The sequence below is a fragment of the Myxine glutinosa genome, chromosome 7, assembly GCF_964187855.1.
Source record: "Myxine glutinosa chromosome 7, kmMyxGlut1.1, whole genome shotgun sequence".
NCBI lineage: Eukaryota > Metazoa > Chordata > Myxini > Myxiniformes > Myxinidae > Myxine > Myxine glutinosa.
Window position 1 is genome coordinate 105,390,102 of NC_136267.1, and position 25,569 is coordinate 105,415,670.

A 25,569-nucleotide genomic window follows, 5' to 3' on the forward strand; every position below is an offset into this window, starting at 1 on the left:
TATCTTTGTGATCATACAAGGATGGTCCTTGTGCTAACTGGAGTAGGGATTATGCTAATTCCCATGTTCGTGAGACCTGTGATCTATCCATTGTCCCGTATGGCAATGCACACAGACACTTAGAATAGTTAGGCCCATTCAAAACTCTCCGGAAGTCAGTTCTCAGGGCACTGCTGATGGAACCGCAGCCAGCTACATCACCAGCTGGCATAGCAACACTCATCGCACAGGCAGGCCGGGAGCCACGCCCAGAAGGACTCGTTATTGGGCATGAGTCGACCAACCAAAGGCTAAAGTGAGGAAGGACTGGTGATTGGCCAGGGGCGGTGCAAGAAGCTTCCTTCGGATTGGTGGAAGGCAGGGAGCAAGAAGCGACATACTGATTGGCCACCGACCGATGGCATGAGGAGGAGAGCGCGAAGCGCTCGGCCAATGGTGAGGGACTGATGCCAGAAGAACATGCTAGAGGTCGAGAGGCGACGGACTGATTGGTAGGGAGGACCGGTGACGTCAGACCACGAGCAATAAAATAACTCGCTGGCCGGCATTTTCCCCCTTCTTGTTCTGGTTCCCTCTCGTTTGGACTGCCTTCTTGTTCTGGTTCCCTCTCATTTGGACTGCCTTCTTTTTCTGGTTCCCTCTTGTTTGGACTGCCTTCTTGTTCTGGTTCCTTCTTGTTTGAACCTCCTTCTTGACCCTGGACCCTTGCTTGTTGGGTGACGATGGACGGTGGAGCGCTGATGATTCTCCTTCCCTGTGTTCACGTGCAAGCGACGAGCGTACAAGCGAGGCTTGCCGCTGCAGCATACGCTGGCCTAGCAGCGCACGAGCAAGGGCGCTTCGAGGCCTGGTTCGCACCAACGACTGGGCGGCTTTTCCTCCCGCCAACACCGGAGCCGCGTCCGGACTGCGCTTGGGGCCTGACGATCCCTGACACACCTCAGCCGAGTTGAGATAAGCCCCCACACACACGCACGACCCCTTTATTTTCAGTTAAATTCTCCCTTGTGTGTTTTAGATGTCTGGTGTGGGAGCATTCCATTTTAGAAACATGAGTTAGTAACCGGCGCGTTTTCTTGTTCCCGGTATTCTGTTATACATAAACCCTTATATCCTGTATATTCTAAACCCGTTCCCGTTTGAGTTAATTTCCTACAGGATTGAAGGCTGCCGTGCGGGACCATCAGGTAAAAGCTTCCCGCTTCTTCTTCTTCTTCTTTATTCCTCCCGCGCATATATAGTGAAATCCGTATTTGAACTGAACGCCTTTGGAGTTAAAGGTGGCTTTGGCTGTCCGTGATTTCCCTGGTATTAACCAATGGGAGTCACACGACTATATATATATATATATATATATATATATATATATATATATATATATATATATATATATATATATATATATATATATACATATATATATACAGTGAAACCTTGACTTACGAGTGCACCAACTTACGAGTTTTCCGAGATACGAGCCGTCGCTCGGGCGTGTTTTTGCTTTGAGATGCGAGCCAAGATCTGAGTTAGAGTCCCTGTATATAGAGAGTTGTGTCAACTCAAATTTGGACGCCATTTTGTGTCTAAGTGTGTCGGATTAGATATACATGTACATTCGCGATATGGGGTGATATATTCTAAACATGCTAAAAAAAAATTTACTACACATATTTAGTCTTATTATTACATACAGGTGATATTTGTTTTGTCAAAAACTCAGCTATTGCCGTGAAAAAGAGCTGTGTGGTGATATTAAAAGTGGTATGGCAATGCATGTTACAAGCCAACACTGCATATAAGAGCTAACATTATAAGTAAGACAAACCAATGCTGTCGTTCTCTGAATTTTAATAACTTTTAGAAAGGAGTGTGGGCATATCCAATATTTTTTAAAGGGTGCCGAGAGCAATTCCGGTGTAGGACTTCCAGCCGACATATAGTCTAACACACTTAAAACAAATTCTGTACGTGGTATTGCCATATTTCTATAGTGTACAACTTTAGTTTTATCGACATCTATCTATAATTCCACTAATCTCTGTACGTTTGTACGTTTGTCTGTGACCGCTGTTTCTCGACAACCACGGGTCCGATATACTTTTAACTTGCCAGGTATATTGCTGGGGACCCGAGGATGTGCCTTTTCAAGGTTTCATATTAATCGGACAATTACTTACCGAGCTATGTCCAAAAAACGATTCAACCAATCAGAGAGCAGCGAACTATCGCGTGTGCCGAACGTGGCGGACACACTCTGCCTCGGATGGCACATTTGAGAGCGTATTCATTTATTTCACGTTTGCAAACTATGTTGGCGTTAAACTATGTTTTAAAACTAATAAAAACGAATTTGCGATTCATTCGCTTTCCTGCGCGTTTGTGCACGCGATGGCGATTTCTTTACCAAACTCCGGAAGCCGTTCGCTTTGGACCAAACCATTTCATGTAAATAGAGGGGGGGGGATTGTCACTGTACTCGCAAGCCGTTCGCTTTGGACCAAACCATTTCATGTAAATAGAGGGGGGGGATATAATTTTAGATATAGATATAGTACGGGCAATGCCCTAGTTTATATTCAATTTCCATTGTAATGATTTAACAAGCTGCAAGTCAGCTTCTGTCTCTGACATAAGGAAAACGTCATCGGCATCTAGTAAGATTGAAACGTTCATTTATTACTACACCCTTGCCCAGAACTCTGATGGATATTGCCTGATCGATTAATATGTTTCATAGCTGGCGACTTAATTAACACTTAATTTTCGACTGCGCCAAGCCGTAATTAAACAGAGAAAAAACTTTTAAAAATACCTGCAGTGTGCACGGTTCGTCTAGTCGAACAGATATGGAAAAGCACAGATACGACGTCGTATTCACCATAACTTGTTTAATTTCACCAGGAACACGATGAGACCAACACAGTAAACATTCAGTACAAAACTTGGTTCATACATTCAGTACAGAATCTATACATCTTATATTTCCCAGATTGGTTTGAACAACCAAAAGCAGATCCACCGTTTGCCCTTCACGTGACTCGTGGTGGTCCCTCTCGGCTCTCCCCCCATTGGTATTTTTGTGCACATAAGATTGTTCACGGTTCTGTTTAAATATTATTTAAATATGTATAACCTTTCCCCTTCAGTGTTTTACTCAGTGGTATTTTACAACACGCTGTTTTTCTTCCTATTTAAAAGGCTTTTCGCAATTTCCTCTCCAACTCATTCCACCTCAAAAAAAAGAAATTCAATATCTTATACGTCTCCCTCACTACATGGTCTAAATTCACATTCATTCCATCCCTCCTCCATCATTCTGAACCGGATTGCTAACTTGAAAATCACAACAAACCCAATTTGTTTTCAATGTTCGTCTTTCATTAATCATCCACTTTCTAAACTCCCCTCTTGCCCCTCCCATCCAAATCCCTCCCCTTGCACCTACACTCCTAAACTCCCCCCTCACTCCTCCCCTTCAAAACTCCCCCCCAACCCCTCCCATTCAAATCTCCCCCCATACCATTCCTCTCCAATTCTCCCTCCTCCCCCCTCCTCCTCAAAGCTGCCTCCTCCCCACTTCGTCTCCCTTCTATCTCATACCTCCACCCCCCCCAACCTTCTTCTTTCCTCTGCCCCCCCTCAAACAACCCCTCTCTGTGCCTCATCCCTTCACCTTCAAACCTTTCATCCTCCTCATCCTTCCCTTTCTTGGAACTCTTCTGCAATCGCTGACACACTAACAACTGCTCTCCCTACCTCCCCCTCTCATCCTTCATCTTACCCTACTCCTCCCCTCCCCTGTCCTGTACCCGATGCTCCCCCTCTCTCTTCATTAACGGTATGGACCTCAAACATCCGGGGCCTTCGCTCAAACCTGACTGATCTCTCCATACAGGTTGCTTCTGACAATCCAGACTTGATCTGCTTAACAGAGACTTTCCTCCTTCAAGATGTCTCTGATTCCTTAATATCTCTTCCTGGTTACTCCCTCCTCCGGTATGATAGACCTGAGCCTCGGCCTGGTGGTGGGGTGGCTATCTTTATCAAAAACTCTCTTCCTCACTCTCCTTGCACTGCCCTCTCTCCTCCTCACCCCCAGGAGTACCTCTGGCTACGGCTTCCTCTCCGCTCCCACCTTTTGTTCATATGTGTTCTGTACCGTCCCCCAAACAGTGATGACTCCATCTACATTTCACTGTCTGACAACATGGACCAACTTCTATCCACTCATCCCAACTCTCTCTTCCTCATATGTGGTGACTTCAATTGTCATCATGCCACCTGGTTGGGTGTGGGTTCCTCTCTCACCAGTCATGGCACCTCAGCAAAGGACTTCTGTGACTCACTGGGATTGACACAATCTGTCAATTTCCCGACCCGGATCTCAGCCAATGGAGTATCTTCTCTTCTAGACTTGGTTATGACTAACTTCCCTGCTAATGTCTGCTGCTCTTCTTCTGCTCCAATCGGTTCTTCTGATCATGTGCTTGTCAAAGTGGACATCTCTCTGGCCATTCTCAGAGAGCCTCCTCAGCGTCGACGAGTCTGGCATTTCACTCAGGCCGACTGGGACGGTCTTCAAGCAGCCATCAATCGTCTGGATTGGTCTCCCATCTCCACTGCCTCTGACATCAATTCTTCCTGGGAATCTTCCAAAGCAAACTGATCTCTCTCATGCACAGATTTATCCCATCTCGCCTTCAGTTGTCTTACCCTTCCTCCCGTCCATGGTACACTGAATCTTGTGGTGAGGCAGTTGCCCTGAAACAACTTGCCTTTGCCTCTTGGAAGGCTAATCCAACTGAAGGAAATCTCAGTTCCTTCCACCAAGCTCGGAACAAGTGTGTGTCTACCCTCAGGAGTGCCAGGAAGCACTATATCTCCTCACTCAAGAATGAACTCTCAAACCTGTCTCCTTCCTCCAAATCCTGGTGGCGTCTGGTCAAATCCGTTTCTGGTGTTTGTTCCCCCTCCATCCCCTCCCTTACCTCAAATGGCCACACAGTTGACATCGCACGTGACAAAGCCGAATGCCTCAACTCTGTGTTTGCCTCAAAATCCTTAGTCCCAAACCCATCTCTCTCTGTTCCCACCTTTCCCAGTCGAACCAAACTGCTCCTGGACTCTGTGACCTTCTCTCCTGACAAGGTGGAGGAGTTTTTGTCAAACCTCGACTCTGATTCTGCAACTGGACCAGATGGCATCAGCCCACGGGTCCTAAAATCCTGCTCTGCCGCTCTATCTCACCCTCTCTCTGTTCTTTTCACCCTATCCTTTGCTCAAGGTCATCTGCCAGCATCCTGGAAATCAGCAAACATTACCGCTTAACACAAAAAAGGTGCAAAAACAGATCCTTGCAACTACAGACCAATCAGCCTGCTCCCAATTATCAGCAAAGTCATGGAATCCATCATTGCTTCGGATATGAAATCTTTCCTCTTCTCCAATGGCTTGATCTCTGATCATCAATTTGGTTTCAGACCAGGTCACTCTACTCTGGACATGCTGCTTCTGCTGTCTCAACAATGGGTGGAGGTCCTCAATGCCAAACAGGAAATCAGAGCTGTCTCCCTTGACATATCACTTGCCTTCGATACGGTCTGGCACCCAGCTCTGCTCACCAAACTCTCCTCCTATGGTATCCATGGAAATCTCCATGCATGGCTTGCGGACTTCCTCTCTGGTCGTAGTCAACGTGTGGCCCTGAATGGATTTCTCTCATCTCCCCTTCCCGTTCAGGCTGGAGTTCCCCAAGGCAGTGTGCTGGGCCCTGTGCTTTTTCTGGTCTTTGTCAATGATCTCTCCGACTCTCTGGAAAATCCTCTGTATCTCTTTGCTGATGACTCCACTCTCTGCCGCTCCATTCCTATTCCCTCAGATCGGCAGTCTGCAGCCTCCTCACTCTCTGAAGACCTGGACAAAATCACAGACTGGTCAAACATGTGGAACATGTCTTTCAATCCTGACAAATCTCACACTCTTACTATGTCTCTCCGAAAAGATCGACTGGACAACCCTCCCATCTACTTTCTCAACAATCCTCTCCAAGAAGTTCTGTCGCTCAAGCTTTTGGGTCTCACCATCTGCCATGATCTTTCTTGGGAAAACCACATTTCCAAGCTGGCCTCCAAAGCCAGTCGCCGACTGGGCATCCTCCGTCGTGCGAAGTCCTTCCTAGGCACACCTGAGCTCCTCACCACATACAAGGCTTTCATCCGCAGCTCAATGGAATACTGTTCTCCCCTATGGGCTGGTGCTCCTGCCTCACACCTGGCTCGGCTTCACGCTGTTGAATCCAAAGCTTTCAGAATCATTGGAATCTCCCGCGATGAAGCTATCTCTGCGGCCCTTTCACTCACTCACCGCAGGCAGGTAGGTGGTCTTTCTGTCTTCTACCGACTCCTCTCCGGCCTTGCTCCCCCAGCTCTCTCTGTGCTCTGTCCCCCAAATATTCCTACAGGTCGCACAATATCTGCCAGCCACCCTCTGATGGTTAAACTGCCGAAATCTCGGCTCTCTGCTCACCTTCACTCTTTCATGCCTCTTTTCTCCCGCCTCTGGAACAAACTCCCACACTCACTTCAATCACACTCCTCCCTCCAGGTCTTCAAAACAGCTGTTCACCACCATCTCTTATCTTCCCCCATCCAAAACCTTGATCTTTTCTACCCCCACTAATTCACCCCAGATCCACCTTGTTTGAAATTCCAACTTCTTTCCTGGAAGTCTTGGCAGTGTCCATATGTTTTATACCTCTCCCACCCCCCCCCCCTTCCCATGCCTCCCCCCAAAGCCCTCTCCCTCCCACAGTTCTCTCGATGTCTCCATGTCTCTCGGTCCCTGCTCTCAAATGTTGTGTTTGTGTCCTTCCCCCTCTCTCCCCATCTTGTCTACCGCTCCTGATGTTATTTGTTTTGTGTGTCTGTTTGTCTTTCTGTGTGATTAATGTTCGCTCTTTCACGAGCCTCGATCTTGTATAAAAAAAACAAAAAAAAACAAACAAAAAAAACAACCAGTCATTTTGTTTGGCAATAAACAACATTCCCGTACCAAGCTGACGTTCACGCACGGTGAAGTTAGACACAAAATGGCGCCACGAAATCACGTGACCAGAAATCTCGGGTCAGCGCATGGCGCAACTCTCTATACAGGGACTCTAATCTGAGTTACGAGCTTACGCCACCCGCCACCAGGTGGGTTCCGGTCACGTGGTTATCTTGCCGTGCAAGCATCTCTGCCGTATATCGCTGCTGCTTTGTTTTCACATGTTGGTTATGTTGGAAAATTTCTTAGTTTTAACCATGGGTCCTAAGAAATTGAGTGCCAAGGGCAGTGCTGAGAAGAAGAAGAGGATGTGCTTGGATATACAACACGTAATCGTCGAAAAACATGAGCGAGGTGTGCGTGTTGTCGACTTGGCGAGGCAGTACGATCGTAGTACTTCTACGATATGTACGATTTTGAAGCAGAAGGAGTCGATAAAGGCTATAACGCCAGCCAAGGGCGTTAGGATTATTTCAAAGCTCCGGACCTCTATCCATGAAGAGATGGAGAATTTTCGAAACATTTTGAAAGGGAGGAAGAAACAAACCTCGTTGGACAGGTTTTTGTTGAAACGCCCTGCAAGTGAAAGCGAGGAAAGTGTGGCGAAAAGGGCAAAAGTTATCTCCTCCACCTCCGCCAGCATCTTCGTCTGATCTTCAAGGTAAATACACTGTAGCGCGATGCTGCGCGCGCTAATGCTTACGCAAGGAGCAAGCGGACAACGCGGTTCATACAAGTAAAGAGTCTTTATTCAAACTGCAGCACTAAGCAGCTCAGCTCAAGGCTGCGCGCCCCGTCTATATCCTGAGGCCACGCCTCTCTCCTCGGCGTGGCCCACCCCCACTTGGTGTGCGGGGTGATGTCACCACGTCAGTGCTTTCGTGTCCGCCACAACACTTAATAAAACCAGTTTATTTCTTTACATTGAAGGAGTCTGGACTCCAGCAGAATACGGATAAAAGGATGGCAAGGCACAAACTCGTCCGAGAAGATGTTTATTCGTAAAACCAACTCGGGAACACTAAAAAGCCCGTTTATCGGGCTGCCTTATAAAGCAAAACCAAAAACCCAAACCGAAAGCCACGCCTCTCAAGCGAGGCGTGCTTCGGTGGTCACGTGATCCACAGGTGTAGCTCATTATACCCGCACGCGTGGGACGCTTTGGCGGTGACGTGACCAGCCACTCTGGCGCCGGGGATCCCCGCCGGTGACGTCACCGGCTGGAGCAAGGAGATTCTGATGCCGGTCTTGCTTGGGGGACCCATGGGTCGCTACAACATTCTCTTTTATTATGAACAGTATATACGAGGTCGTGCTTGTTTATACATTATTTGTTATTTATAAAGTACATTTTTCTTATTTAAAAACACGTCACAAAAAAAATTGGTGTGGTTTTTTGGGGGCTGGAACGGATTAATAGCATTTCAATGCCTTTTAATGGGGAAATTTAATTTGAGAAACGAGCAAATTGAGTTACGAGCTCGGTCACAGAACGAATTAAACTCGTAAGTCAAGGTTTCACTGTAATATATATATATATATATATATATATATATATATATATATGTATATATATATATATATATATATATATATATATATATATATATATATATATGTCGGAATTGAGACTTAGGACTTGGGACTCAGAAGAAAGGAGCAACGGATATATTTATTGGAACTCGAGTACTCAAGCTTGAGGACAGCAAAGTTGCATTGAAACTCACAAGGAATGACCAACAGTACAACAAGATGCTCTGAATTAAATCAATTAAACCTTGCTTTATATAAGGAATATCAGGGGTGGGGTTAGCTCACAAGATACAGAGATAGAATGGGCTCATTGGTCCCAGAATGGGCTCATCGGTCCCCCCACCATAGTCCCATCCTGTTGTTCAGTTAGTTAGAGGAAGCTCATCAAGGCCACTCATAGGTTAACTCAGATAAGGAGATGGTCAGCCATCTGTGGCAACCTGTTTACAACTTTCTGTATAGAACTTTGGTTGAGAAAGAACAAAGGGAGGGTGAATACTCATGAATACTCATAAAAGTGTCAACATTCAGGATATTGGAAAAGTCATGAAGAGATAAGAACTGTAGCCAAGGCCAGCTGAGGAGAACTGAAAGATTGTGCCCACACAGGCTAAGAGCACACAGGAAAGAACTCCTTATTAGGATATTACACATCCTCAAAGCACAAGAAAGAACTTAAGTATTATAAAGAGTTCAGTAATAAGGAAAACAGAACATATAATTGGTTATACTTGGTAATTGGTAAAGCAGCATAATAACAAAGGGGGAGGGGCATAATAGCTCCCTACATACCGCCCTTTTGGATCTAAGATACAAAGTTATCTATGAGCCAATCAAAGGCCTTTATTTCAAAACAAAGCAGAAATGAATCAAATCAGAAAAGCCATTCAACATATCACGCGAAGGCAGCCGGTGAGCATGTCCCGCACGCAAAGCACCACACAGTACCCAGTAGGATGATTCGCGTCTGTATGTGAGTATGCACTGTAAGGCCGTAGAAGCAGGGTGAACAAATGGCATAAAGGAAAAACCTCCAAGTGAGGCAAAACAGACAGTGTAAAAGATTCACTAAACATACCACACGGATGCCTCCCAGTGAGCATGTCTCGTACCCCGTACCGCACAGCGCACTCAGCAGGAAGATCCGTGGGCGTCTGGGTGCAAGTGGGTGTTAGTGGATGTATGATGTAAGTTGGGTGTAGATGGGTGTATGAGGTGAGACCGTAGAGACATGAAGATCGAATAGCGTGTCAGATCCCCAACGAAGACCTCTGGTTCCACCGGGGTCCACACCCAGGAAGATCTCCTGACCCACCCTTGGTCCACAGAGGTGCGGCCGGACTCCTCCCCGACTGGAGCTCGCCCAGGCTTCCCCAGGAGAAATCCTTGGAAATCGTCAGCGCTCAATCGATATTCATGTTCATGAGGTCCCTTACATGCTGGTGATCTGGGGAAGACACAACATCGTCAGTATCAGGTGGCTCAAACCTATGGCCATAAAACAATGCAAAACGGTCCAAAGGAGGGAGAGCAACTTCCTTTGGGTCAAAGTCGAGATCGTCCGAGGCGATGCTGCTTGCAGCGCTGTTATTCACGGGCGTATCTCCAAAACAATCAGATTCGGAACTCGGAGTATCTTCATGATCGAGTTCCTCTCCATCCGGGCTTGGGATAGCAGCAGGGTCCAAATCCCGGACTGGGTCAGTGGCGTTTGACTCACTGTGGGCTTGTGAGACATGAAGATGAGCTCGTGATACATAAAGAGGCAAAGCCTGCATTGAGACATAAACATCAGCCGGGGGCCCTTGCATGTGGCCCCCATCATCACCGGTAACATCATCAGTAACATTATTCTCAGGTGGCGTAGGCTTGCGGCGTCGGCGGTCAGCAACAGTCATAGCCGTACACATCGAGAAGAAATGAGAGGAGTCCTTTAGGAACTCGTTGACGTCTGCATGCGACGCGTTGGGGCCCAGAGGAATCGGCCTTCTGGCAGCCTGAAATGCTTCAAGGTCTGCAAATGTGTAATCGACATTATTATCAGTAATATCAACAATGGAAGAACAATCTTCGGAAGCGGAGATCTCATTGTCGCAGCCCAGTGACTCGTTCGGGTCGTCGTTCCAGGATCCGCGATCTGCAGTTGCGTCGACGGCTGGTGTGTCATCTGGACCCACGGTCAGCTTGTCGGTCATCACCATGGCCTTTTCTGGTGTCGTCTTCAGTGTCCATCCTGTGGTAAACTTTCTCACACACGCAAGGACTAAAGCCTCGATTAGTACACAACAAACCACGATTCCAAGGACTATTGCCAAGGCGGTCAATATCTACTTTACTATCGTACCTGTCCATCCTTTGGTTGGCGGCTTTTCCTGCCGTCTCGTCCGCCCTTGCATTGCCCCGAACAACGTCAGTGTCCGCCCTTTGATGGCCGCGACATTTATCACCGCAATAGCGCGGGGAAGCAAAATGCTTTGGAGTAGCCCTTCCAATTCTACCACGCGCACCACAGCCCATATCCACCACAATTTACCTGTACCCTCTACCTATTTTAAACTACTATCCACGGGTATTCGTGAAGGGGGTCCATCTTTCCCAACCACTCCCTTCGCACCAGCCACTCCCCGTTGTCCATAAACCTCTGAGACACACACACAACCTGTCCATTTCACAGTGAGGTGGGGTGCAGATCAATTCTGAAATAACAAAGAGGGTTTTGTCTGAAATTCGTCTCATGAAAACCCATCCAAGAGTCCAGTGTGACAGACAGACAGACACAGACACTGTGACACACAGAAAACCCCAGGTACACATTCAAACCAGCTTGTCCTCAGATCCACAAATGTTCACTTTCTCCCATTATAATCCCCTTATTTCATTTCCTGTGCAAATTAAACCGACAGTTCAACCAAGGTCGCAGCACGAGTCGGGCCTGGTGTGGGAGTGAACCAGATAAGACTTTGGCTGAAATGTACGCTGGCCCGACCAAGCCCGTTTAAAGGAAACGCATGTTAAATGCAGTGAATTTTCTTCTACAAATGGCAAAATGAAATTGGACGTAGCTTTTTAAAGCACTTTTGACAATTTCCACTTTGGACTTTTGGTCCAACCACCACTTTTGGTTTTGGTCAAACTTTTGACTTTGTCCAATTTCCAGCTAACGTTAACCTTTAATTTAAACCAAATTGCAACTGAAGTTATTTTCCTGAACCCAGGCAGTTACATACAGTTACATACATCCCTGCTCATGCCACACAAGACAACAGGTGATCCACTTTCAACAGATACCACATCACACAGAAACCTTTGGCAATGCAACAACCGAACTTCCAAAAACAACAACAAAACATCCAATCCACCTCAATGGCTCACCTAGCAGCTCATTGTGTCCCTGTCTATCTCTTCTTGCATCTACACTGTTCACAGCAAGTCCAATTCGTCCTTTAAGTCACATGTACCCAGAGTATATGAAACAACCACTCAAACTTAATCCAGCTACACATACCGTTTTCCCAAAAACTCACAGAGCAGTCCAAATCCAGACCAGTCATGCATTTACATGTAAATATTAGGTATAGTATCTAAAATTAAACAAATGGTCGACTTCCGGCTCACAGATGAAAAGCTTGTATCTTTAAGATTGATCTAAGCTTCCAACATTTCAAATCGTCACTTGAAACATCAGCTTATATCAAAAATACTTGCTCATTCCTGGAATCGCACGTTCAACCCTTTGTGTCATGACACAATATCTATTTAAATAACTATTTTCCATTTATACATTCATAGAAATGTTAGCGTCGGTCACAATCCACATGGATTGTAGCTGTCAGCGAGCGAGCCATCCATTCCATACAAGTTATTTCACACAACCATTCTCCATACACCTGGGTTTGCACACCTGTGCCCACACACTGACTCCAGGCTTCTTCATTCAATACAATGCACTCACCCCCACTCACAATACTCTGCTCAATAGACAATACTCTTCTACACACACACACAGCGTCATTTGATCTAACTACTCCCTTCTGAAACATGCGCTTTGCAGTCACCCCTTATATTATTGCGCTCCCCCATCACTACAATACTCGGAGCACACTGACGTCATCTCCCATTTTCCCCGTCCCATATGCACTAGACTATAGGAATTAAAATTAAAATTGAACATAAATCCACAACAACTTAAATCAACATAAAACCCAGCGGTTTTATCAACAGCCCAGCCACTTTCCTTGTTCGCTCTCCTTCTGTGGAACTGTAACCTTTGCCACTTTGTTGTCTTTTCTCTGCCAGTAATACAAACCGAAGCACACCTGTCTGCACATGTACTTTAACCATAATTATATGAGACCCAACACCAGGACTGCTCCCTGGAGCTGCCATAACTCGCCTTCACACCCCATCCATCACATATCTCACTCAACCTTGCCAAAATCCAATCTATTTACCTTTGTTGCACACAACATCTGTCCCCCATTGCCCATCAAAGTGCCCACTCCACAACCCACAATTTTCTCAGGGTACACACCTGTCTTTACTGTCGAAATCCATGTTTCAGAAATATAACTCCATGGCCTGCTAGACAGCCAGACAGACACAACAATGAAACTATAACCTCCATTCTCCTTCCATGGTGAGTTTGTACCCCAATTTGTCTTGTCGATTTGTTCCATATTATTCCCATATTTTCCTATTCCCCTTCCAATGGAACGTAAATCATGGAAGTAAGTTACCAAAAGAACTCCCCTCCAGGCCAAAGGTGTGTATTTCACACCTCTACGGCATTTCACACCATGACATAATTTTAATCTTTCTCATTACACAGCTCATTGGCTCCCATGTCCTGTCAAGCCATGTGCAGCTTCACAATAACAAACCACCATTAACCTACCTCCCCCTGTTATTTATTTATTTTTCGTAAATAAACAAATAAACAAGAAAATAACCTAGTCTGTTTATTGAAAATAAAAAGTTCCCATATGTCTTTCCCTGTAACACTCACCACGGGTGTGCACTCCCGCAAATACCCCCACTCGCGTGCTCCGATGTGCCCCCTCGCACACTTGCCACAACATAAAACTCCCATTTACTGGATTAAACCTTGGCCCTCCGTGAAATCACACCACAGACTTACGATCAGACAAACAGGCAGACACGTCTTTCCTCCATGACATCATACATTGGGACCTTGTCAGTCGGATCACAGGCCACAGGAGAAATACAAAAACCTCCAACCTACTCTCCAACACCGTCAGGTTGGAGAAAATATCCGAGTAAGTGTTTCTACGCCCCCTTAACTATTTCTAAGCTTTCTATGCAACCTTTTAAAACTCACAATAGTTTAATTTCAGCAAGATTTTCTTTACTATTTTCCCACGTCATTCATGCCTAATACACCTCACACATCCATACATACCGCACAAGTAGCCAATACCAATCAATACAAGAAACCCTTTCATGCGTCAATGACACATGGCACACACAATGGACACAAATACATACTTCAATGACAGACATCCATATATACATTTATTCATTCATTCATATACCAATGAGTCTCTCAGACGTCGCGCGAACACCGGATCGACTCCAACCATGCACCTCCAACAGCCACTCCCCTGCCAACCTAGGCAACGCATTTTAAATCATGCGTTTCCCTATACATTCTCCATACCACGTGACTGACAAGCCAGCTCGCATTTCAAACCACTGCGCACATTCAGCAGTGTGAACAGTCGCAAAAATTCACAGCACAACGACCTGAGTGGGTCGTGTACAACGCCTTATGTCTCAATCATTCAAAAGAAAGGGGATTCTTAGACCGGGGTGGAAAGGGTGAGTTGGGGTGAAAAGGGTGGGGCAGGGAGGGTGGTGTTGCCTGGAACCCCGGGACAGAGCTCAGGGCTGGGAGGGTAGGGGTTTGGTATCTGCCTGACCCTCCCACGGGGACTTGACTTTCAACGAGCGGCATCAGTCACTCGTTAGCCTGCCTCTCTATTTCCTTAACAGCTTCATCCTGCATTTTATTCACCTGTTTCCTCAGGCCCTTGAGTTTTAATACCTCACCGGCCAGGCTGGCCTGTTTCGATCTTGCCTGTCACTTCATCGCTTCTTCCTTCCATCAACCAAAGACTTTCCAATAGTCAGGTGGGAAGTGTTTTGTGTCCTGTTCTAACTTTTCTAATGCCCCATACAACGCGTCCAACTTTTCCAGCGCAAAAGACCCTCCTTTGGGCCACGGTTCACCTAGATCCTTAGTCAGCGCAACCCATGACTTCCCTGGTCTCGCAGCATCATAGCCATACCTCCGAAACATGAAAAATGCTGGGGTATTTCTAAGAGGTTCACCTGCCTTTACAGTCTTATTACCCATCCAGTTCCCCATCCTAGGAAAATTTAGTTTACCGACGTAGCCTTGTACTCGTGAGGTTCGTCCGCCTCGCGTTCTACCTAACTCTGAAAGGCTCGTAGCCTTGTGTACCCGTGAGGTTCGCCCGCCTCGCGAAGTACGGCCTTCTACCTAACTCTGAGAGACCCGTAGCCTTGTACCCGTGAGGTTCGCCCGCCTCGCGAAGTACGGCCTTCTAACCTACCCTTACTGTACTCTCCTGGCGTCCTACGCCCTTATAATACTTCTAATCTTACTTATAATTCCGACGTCTCCCGGGTAGGCCTCGGATCGGGACACCGCCCTTATCCTTACCCTCACAACCCAGAGATCTATTACCCCTTAACCTCGGGCGCCCAACGTGGGCACCCCCCTTACGTAACGTTACCCTGACGAGTCCATAAACAGTCAGTTGCTCCGGGACCCAAGCGGTCCGTATTTAAATTTAGGTTCGTGGATCAGGTTCGAGCAGGGAACGGAACAAACGGCATCCGAGCAAGAGAGTGGGTTACAATTTGGACTGACCCCCATGCTATAAAGGAAAAAACAAAAGAAAACCCACAGCTCACCTGACCCGGATCAATTGCTAGCTGGTCTCACCACTCACTTGCCTGGGACCGCGTCCCGGACTGCACAGACTGATCGACACCGCTGCCACCAGTTGTCGGAATTGAGACTTAGGACTTGGGACTCAGAAGAAAGGAGCAACGGATATATTTATTGGAACTCGAGTACTCAAGCTTGAGGACAGCAAAGTTGCATTGAAACTCACAAGGAATGACCAACAGTACAACAAGATGCTCTGAATTAAATCAATTAAACCTTGCTTTATATAAGGAATATCAGGGGTGGGGTTAGCTCACAAGATACAGAGATAGAATGGGCTCATTGGTCCCAGAATGGGCTCATCGGTCCCCCCACCATAGTCCCATCCTGTTGTTCAGTTAGTTAGAGGAAGCTCATCAAGGCCACTCATAGGTTAACTCAGATAAGGAGATGGTCAGCCATCTGTGGCAACCTGTTTACAACTTTCTGTATAGAACTTTGGTTGAGAAAGAACAAAGGGAGGGTGAATACTCATGAATACTCATAAAAGTGTCAACATTCAGGATATTGGAAAAGTCATGAAGAGATAAGAACTGTAGCCAAGGCCAGCTGAGGAGAACTGAAAGATTGTGCCCACACAGGCTAAGAGCACACAGGAAAGAACTCCTTATTAGGATATTACACATCCTCAAAGCACAAGAAAGAACTTAAGTATTATAAAGAGTTCAGTAATAAGGAAAACAGAACATATAATTGGTTATACTTGGTAATTGGTAAAGCAGCATAATAACAAAGGGGGAGGGGCATAATAGCTCCCTACATATATATATATATATATATATATATATATATATATATATATATATATATATATACACCTACATATACATATACAGACTTGGCATTTAATATGGAATAATTTTTTTGTGCGGGTGAACTTACTTTTCAAGATGTCTTCTAACCAAAAGTTCATTGGAATTATCTTGAAATTATTCTACATTTTGTTAATGTGACCTTTAAAAGAAACAAAAACCACATTTGACATTTCGAAACAAATAAATTGATCCTTGAAGGTGATGTAAACTGATATCGAACTCAATTCATGGACAGTACTGTGTTAAACTTCTGTGCGTTTTCCAGAAGTATCTCTTTATTTTGCACATTAGCCAAAAATTTTTTTAACAAAAACAAAAGTTAAATTACGACTTGGATTACCGACAGTAAAATTACAGTTCAGTACTTCGTGTAACCCCCACGAGCATTCAGGAGAGCACGTACACGTTGAGGCATGCTGTTCACGAGATTTGCCAGGGTTTGGACAGGAATCGCTTGCCATGCAGTTACAATAGCCTGCTGCAATTCACGCACAGAGGTCGGCTGCTGGTCCAAGTGGTCGATTTGACGCGTTAATTCTGCCCACAAGTTCTCTATCGGATGCATATCCGGGGACATGGCAGGCCACTCCATATGCTCTACACCACGGTCAGCAAGAAAGTGTTGGATCATGCGAGCACAATGAGGCCGTGCATTGTCATCATGGAAGACAAAGTTTCCTCGAAAGGCTTCACGAGCAAATGGAAGCAGTTTCTTCCAGAATGACCCTGTACTTGAACTGGTTCAGGTTTCCATTCAGAACAACCAGGTCAGTTTTGCCCCCTGCATGAAAAGCAGCCCAAACGGTCACCCCACCACCTCCAGCTTGGACTCTTGGCACTATACAATCTTTGTTGTAGGCTTCATGCACTTGTCTGTGCACTCGGACGCGGCCATCTTGACGATAGACCAGAAATCTAGACTCGTCACTGAAGGTCACGTGATTCCAGTGTCCTAGCTGCCATTGACGGTGCTCTCTGGCCCACTGCAATCGGCGCTGGCTGTGTTGTCTGGTCAGGCGTGGCTTTCTCAGGGGACGCCTGGCACGATAGCTTGCTTGAACCAGTCGTTGGTTGACTCGCCTTCTGGATACAGGCACATTTGTCAGTTGCTGCCACTCAGCCCTAAGCCGATTAGCTGACTTGGTACGGCCATTGTGGACTAACCGGTGCAGCTGGCGGTCATCCCTCCTTGTGGTTCTGCGGGGACGTCCTGGACTCGGTATTGGAGTAGGGACACCCCTCTGAGCATTTCGTTTCAGGATCTTTGACACCTGACCTTGAGTGATGCCATACTGCCGAGCAATAGCACGCTGTTTCATGCTGTAATTTCTTAAAGCCACCACTCCATGACAAACAGCATTGTCGAGTTGACGGACCATCTCCAGAGGAAGCGGCAATAACTTTTGGAGACGTGCAGCAGTTGTTTTCCACTAATACAGAATGCAACAACCCTTGTATACCCGACTGTGCAGCCAATCGTCAAATGCACCTGTCCGTACATTTTGCCACGCCACCTGTGATATAATCCTGTTGTTGACTTCTTGCTGCGACAATCAGTGACATGGTTCTTTAAACAAATAAATCACCAAAGTGTAAAAGAAACTCACCAAATTGATATACTGAGTTAAGAAAGTAAACCCAAGTCAAGAAAAAATATATATTCCATATTGAATGCCAAGTCTGTATATTGTCACGTGACTACCCTGTAGTGAACACCGCATGGTGACACGGATGACCAAACGACGAGCTTTAACTCCGAGGCGTTTAATTCAATGATGACGGAGAATACGCGCCTGGGGGGACGCCGAAGAGCTTACCTTCACGGATCCCACCGGCAGTCTTCAAACCTGCAATAATTAACTCAACTGACACAGGATTTACAATGTACAATAAAATCCCGGCTTTATTATCGAAAGGCCGGCAACAGAATAAAACACGGCAAAACTAAATTCCTAATTGGAGTGCCCCACACAGACTCAAATACAAACAATGGGAAAAATACCTGAAAATACGTGTTATTTTGTGGGCACTTAGCTCCGAGCTGCTCTTGAATCTCGTCAGGAATCATCAAAACCCCCTCGCATCCTTGGCGGCAAAACCGCAGGCTGCACTGCCGTGGGCGCGAACTAGGCCTCGCGCACCCTTGTTCGTCCAGCCGCGCCCAATTTCGTCGTCCGTGCGCAGGAGACCGCAGTTCTCGGTCTGCAGTTCTTCCTCCTCATGATCACAAGGAAGATGTCGGAACATGACCGTTCACCACCGGATTCAGCAACCGAGAGATAGAAAATCGTCGCTGCTCCCAATGAATGTCCCTTGCTCAAGAGCGCACTGTATATGTCCCCGTTCTTTAAGAATGTCCCTCGCTCCGGAGTACCCCAACACAAGAGAGAAAGCCACGAGGAAAGCGAGAGAAGAAGAAAGAGACAAAATGTCGGGACACGACTGTTCGTGATGAATCTCCCTTGCACTACCTCTGCATTCTATGCAATCTCCCTTGCACTATGCAGCACACTACCTATGCATTCTACCTGGACTAAAGTATTGCCTACCCCCTACAAACGTAACAATATATATGTATATATTATATATTGGGTCCTTCTTGTTTGCTGTCTTTGAGTACCCTCGCTGATGATCCTCTGCCACCTGGATCATGTATTGGAGCTGATCCTCGTGCTTGGTACGCCTCTTTGCCGTGAATTCGTAGATGAGGGCCACTCCTCTTTCAGCAGTGTTGTTAGTCATGAGTTTCCGACCCGTTCCTTCCCCAGATTGTACCTGTCTGATATTATCCAGGCCGCAGGGGGTATTGACAAGAACACAGTGTCGATTTCAAGATGGTGGAAGATCCTCTTAGTTGTGGAGGTGAAGAAGTCCGGGAGATCTTTTGCAATGACATCTCTTGCGATGGCCAATACACAAGGGCTTGGCTCGAGGGATCCTTCCACAGAGTTCATGTTCGAGACCATCTTGAGTTTGTCAGCATCTGCAACATCGTCGCCGAAGAGAGCGAGACCGACTGTAACTTCAGACAAGTACCATAGATGCCGACTCATTGCCTTCGTGCTGGTTTACTTTATTATGGGGTCCTTATGTTCCGCGAGTTCCTTGAGCAGCATGAGGTCCATTCGTGCTGCTGCGGAAGCTGTCTTGGCTGTGAACCAGACACGTAGGTAATATTTTATGACGAAAATGCAGAAATCTCCGAGCTTTTCCCAGAGAAGTCCCATGCGGTTTGACCTCATGCGGTTCGACTGTGCACGGCCCCTAAGCATTGATATATTGAAGTGATTTTTATACTGCCAGGTTTTCTCATTAAGTGGATCATTATTGCAAGCGAGCGAACTGTTATGTTTGGAATTCACATGTTGTAATTCACATGTAATTCATATGTTGGGAAAACGGCAGTGATGTCATGGGAAGCGGAAGTGACGGCTGGGTTTGGAGAGTGTGAGTAGCTGAGAGGATTCGGGGTTTTTTGTGGCCTAATGGCATACTATGCCGTGTTGCAAGTTACTGATTAAACCGTTGATGTTATTAGCAAGTACGTTTTGCGTGAGTGCTGGATACAACATTTGGCGACGAAGATGGCTGATATTTCGTTACCTCCATCTGCTGGTCCTGCCGGTCCCAGGCGAGCCCACAGTGCAATGGCGGCGATGGTATCAGTCGTTCAAAACCGACTTAATTGCGCTGGATTTACAAGACACGGCGGCCCCACGTAAGTGAGCCATTCTTATACACTGCTTGGGTATGTAAGTCAGCGGATTTTCTCTACTTTGGAACCGGCAAACGACACATTCCAATGCAGCTTTGATGCACTTTCTGCACATTTCGGGCCTCGGCAGAGTCTTCTCCTCGATCACTTTCAGTTTTGTCAGTGATCTCAGCGGCCGGGTGAGTCAATGATCCAATACGTGTCTGCACTGAGAGAGCAAGTACAGCACTGCAAATTCAGAGCACTGCAGGAAGAGTTAATAAGGGATCAGCTCATTGAAAAAACGTCTTGTGTGCAGCTGAGGGAACGCCTGCTGTTAGAATCTGATTATGTATCATTGTGGAAAGCAGTGGATATCATAAAGCAAATTGAAGCAGCTTTAGCAGCGGTGTGTACACTGGCAGACACCTCCGCAGCGTCATCTTTGGATACTACAGCACAAGTGCCTGTATAAAAAGTACAAAATACCTCCCGACGTGGCACTAACTGTGGATCATTCAAACATGCAGCCCTGTTCCCGGAGTGCCCTGCAAATGGCCAACGCTGTAGGAATTGCCAAAAACTGCACCACTTTGCCCGGTGGTGCCGCTCTTCACCTGTCCTATCAGCTACCGCATCTGAAACAGCAACTTCATCACGAGTCGCAATCAACTCGGTGCCCCAGCCAGTTACTTCATTCAAAACCTGTGGATGTTATGTGAATGACATTTTAAATCCGCTTCTGGATGATACAGGCGCCAAAGTTTCGATTCTAAATTAGGCAACTTATGACAATTTTTTTCACGCATTCCCCTGAAACGGATTTCAGTGGCTCTGTCTGGTTATGGCAATACCAACATTACTGTGCTGGGAATGGTCAGCCTACCGGTGTGGTACAAAAACCACACTGCTGCTCCTTCAGTTTTCTACATCACCACAATGGGTGCCAATCTGATGGGGTTGGACTTAGTCCACAGACTTTACTTTCGACTGGCTGATTCTTGTGGCACAGACGTCCTACAGGTCACGACCACCTGGCAACACAGGTTTCCCGCATTGTTTACAGGCCTGGGGTGCATATCCGACTTTGTACACCAGCCTACAGTTAACTCTGCTGTTACACCAGTCATTCAACCCCTGCGGAGGGTGCCTCTGTCCCTCCAGGACCAGGTCACGGCCGAACTACACCGCCTCTGTGACGCTGACGTCATCTAATCCATCAATGCGTCCCCTTGAATTTCAAACCTGGTTGTTGCACGAAAAAAATCTGGGGAGCTGCGACCTTACACTTTTACACTTTTTTATTACACACTTTTTTCAAATAATGCACCATTTCTTCCAGAAAATTGTTGAATTAAAAAAATCTTTTGGTGTCCACATACGGTATGTATTTCTTTGGTTTGCAGTGGAACAAAACAAAAAAAGCTGAAAGAATTATTAAATCTTTTCTTATTCCACACAGAAATCCTAAAATGGCCCGGACAATATTATTGGCACCTTTCAGAAGATTTTAGAAATATTTAGATTTCAAGCAGCTGATTCTCCTTTACTTTGGAATTGAACTCACCTGTGGTGAGTTGCAGGTGCCTGCAATATAAAAATCACTCATTCAACCAGTTTGAACAGAGAAAAGGAATCATTCTGCTGTTTTGTGTCACTGTGTGTACCACAATGAGCATGGAGAATGGAAAGAAAACCAGAGAATTGTCTGAGGAGGTCAGATACAAGATTGTAGCCAAGTATGGACAATCTCAAAACTACTAGTCCATCTCCAGAGCCCTTTATGTTTCTGTGTCCACCGTACGCAATGTTATCAGGAAGTTAAGGTCCATTACACTGGAGCCAACCTCCCTGGACGAGGCCGCAAGAGAAAACTTGATCAAAGATTGCAGCGAAGGATTGTTCGAATGGTGGAGAAAGCACCTCGGTCAACTGCCAAACAGATTCAAGTTGACCTTCAGACACAAGGTACGACAGTTTCAACTCGCACCATCTGTCGCCAGCTCAACGAAGTGATAAAATGTTCCAATAAATGTATGTAAAACCATCATATCATGGAGAAAGTTGAGGGTGGAACAGGTAAAGCCTTAAGATTGCATTGCAATCACTGCTATGGCTGAATATGGTGGAAATTTCTTCATCATCTGTGTTCACCTGTTCAGGATTTGTTATCAGTGGAAACATTCACAAATCGTCATGAACACGCTATGGACTTCTTTTTTTTCTCTTTTTTTACAGTGTCTGAGGCTCATAGTGGAGCTGACACACACACACACACACACACACACACACACACACACACACACACACACACACACACACACGCGGATATACAGATGAATACAAGAGACACAGACAACACAGGACTGTTGTACTGGACAAATAAAGCCTCTGAACTTTGAGGAAATGCCCCACTTCCCAGGGCATTCTGGGTACCAGTGACGTCACAACAATGGCGCTGCTTTTCTCACCGCAACCAGTGAGGAATTTTATCCTCCAGATGGATGCCAATCTATGGGGATTTTCCGTGTCAATAGAGCCAGGGAAGCAGCACGTACCATTTTTAAGGTCCTTGCTATAACTCGGCTGGAGTTTGAACCGGACTTGCCAGACTCCGAGCTGACACTCAAACCATTACACCACAGAGTCGGGTTATTCATTGGACTTTGGTCAATAATTTGGGCCACCATGAGATGCCTAAAACAAAATGCATCTACAGCTCATCAATTTCATCTCGTTTTTGTTGAGTCATAATGGGTAATTCCTATTCTAACAAACAATTCTTGTATTTCAGTCATTTTATTCTCTGCAGGCCTATCGCTCAGTATACTGAACCATGTCTCATTTGAAATTGCCACTAATATTATCAGATAAAGAGCCTTCTGGTGCTGATGTCCAGGATACTGGGCACATGAGCGGATCCGAGTAGGTTTTGATCACCTTTACCATTGTTTCGGTTAAAATAGATTCCAAAAATAAAATGCCGCTTTTCCTATTATCTGGCACTTTCCAATATTTTGTAGGTGATGTCCAGCAGATGATTTTTTTTCTTCTTTTAAAATGGAATTTTCTGGGTTTATTTTTCTGGTCCAGGCTTTGAGAGGAGAATGTAAGCTCGATATGTTATTTTGAGGTATATTCTGCTCAAGAAGTGTTATTAGTAGGTAAATTTTAATAAAATTTTCCTATTAAATATTGACGTTGATCTCTGTGCACTTTTTTAACTTCTGCTCATTTCCTACTGATTTTTTTTTCCAGCCTCTTTCTTTGCTTCAGAGTGTGCTGACAAGCCATCCATACCGCTCATCATACACACACAGCTTGCCAGACCTTTCCACCACACCTGCTACCACCGAAGGTCTTATGTCCTTTTCTGTTCCTGCTCCCAATGCCGGCTCTCATTGGGAGGGACCTTTGCCACTTGAGTCCGGAACATTGAGTACCGGAATGCATCGGCCTCAGCACGTGTAGGTATTAGGCTTGAGCCAAGCTGTTGTGCCAATAAGGCAGAAAGGCAAAATTAAAAAATATGCTACATTTAAACCTTTTAGATTTTACCAGGGCTGCAGGCACAACCAAGCAGGAAACGGTCTGCTGATGACGCTCAGGTTCGGTGTTTCGGCCACCGAGTGCCTTCAACAAGTACTATGCAAACTTTGCATGCTCTGTTTCTAATAAACCCCTCCAGCAACGAGAGAAGGGTCTGGGCTTTGGAATGGAGGCCTGAGGTAATGGGTGGCAAGGTCGGGGTGATGTGGCAGGAGGTTGTAACGGGAACGGGAGAGAAGTGTGTTTGTGTGGGCAACACGTGCATGCTGCAGGCCATGGACCTCAGCTTTGTCGGCAGACAATTTTCCCGATTGGTGGTGCCTGAGGTCACGCTGCTTTGCCTGTGCATGACTACCGTACTCTCCTTTTCTTTCATAGTAAAGTTTCTGTGACCTAAAGAACCACCGTTAGAGGCCCTTTTCCCCCGTAGAGCAGAGGTTGGCCTTTTTCGGGCACCTTGGTCCCCTTTTTGAAGCAATGTTTTATTGCCGGATGCCCTTCCTGCCGCCAACCCTGTTAGTCGCCTATTGCGACACACAGGGAATTCCCAGTGAACTGGTACTCATTTTGCCGACCTCAGAAAGATGACAGGGTGAGTAAACCCCCCTGGCGTTAATTCAGCGATCGACCGGGATTCAAACCCAGGATGCTGGGATCCCAAGCCGGCACCCTAACTGCTACGCCAAAAACAGGCTATTCTGTGACCGAAAGCTCTGTGATAAAATGAAATGCCTTTTTCTGTGCATGATTGTAGCTTTAGAATTTGAGAACGCATTTAATACACCAATGACACATCAAATTGCCCAGACGAAAATGGCAGGAAGAGCAGCTGCAGGCACGTTCATTGAGCCTGGAATGGAAGCATCTTTTCCTTTTCCTTCTCCATTGATCCGTAGCAAGAAAAGCGTGCATTGTTGAGCGGTGAAGCAGATTGACACATTTTAATTACACTCGCTAATGGACATAAATAAAGATAGCAGATCACGAATTTTGATTAATAGAGCCCTTTTTGTCTCTTCCCCTTTCCCTCCCCAAATAAACTAAAAATTAGAATTGTGAGATGAAACTGATTGAAGCACACATTTGGCTGATGCTGGTGACATTATTTTACCATTATGATATTTTGTTGGGAAAATAATTTCATTGGTTCTACTGCTACTGCTACTGCTGAGAGTGACTACTGCTCCCGGGGATTTCAGGTGGAGGCGGGCGAGGATGGTGGTCAGTCATTGTAAAATAAGTATAAATAGCCATGAGTGATATAGAAATCCCAATTGCTGTGCTGATTACTTGGCAAAAAAAATTTTTTTGACAAGTATGTTGATCACTCCGATTTGTGTGTGTGTTTGTCTGTCCACTCACTTATACTTGCCTACAGGTCACAATTTTATACTGATCTTCACAGAACTTCACCAAATGGTAGGGTTGGTGGGCCGACAGAATCCTATTTATTTTTGAGGTCAAAATGTCAACATAGGCCAAAGGTCAACTGCTTTTTTCAAATTTCTAAAATCCTCAATTTTCATCCAATTGACTTGGAATTTGAATAGGATTTTCATATCGGCAAACTGAATTCAGCCTCCAACTATTTTTGAGAACAACATAGGCTAAAAGGTCAACAACCTCTTCAAATTTCTAAAATCATCAATTTTCATCCGATTGAATTGAAATTTGAATAGGATTTGCATATCAGCAGACTGAGTTCAACCACCAACTATTTTTTTGAGGTCATCGTAGGCCAAAAGGTCAACTTGGCCAAAGGTCAACCACCTTTCCAAATATCTAACATCGTTAATTTTCATTTGATGTCCCGGACAATATTATTGGCACCTTTTAGAAGTTGTTAGAAATAATTAGATTTCAAGCAGGTGATTCTCCTTTACTTTGAAATTGAACTCAACTGTGGTAAGTTGCAGGTGCCTGCAATATAAAAATCA

At 45.7% G+C, this 25,569-nt stretch overlaps 1 protein-coding gene across 9 annotated transcripts in view; it reads left to right on the forward strand.

Moving 5' to 3' along the window:
- LOC137431603 (autophagy-related protein 9A) overlaps nt 1–25,569 on the forward strand; it is a 102,698-nt gene that overhangs the window by 46,519 nt on the left and 30,610 nt on the right. For all 9 annotated transcript variants that reach the window (XM_068123117.2, XM_078782090.1, XM_068123120.2 and 6 more), the window contains one exon: nt 23,342–23,550. In XM_068123117.2, coding sequence (XP_067979218.2) covers nt 23,342–23,550 — 209 coding nt within the window. The remainder of the gene's footprint in view (nt 1–23,341; nt 23,551–25,569) is intronic.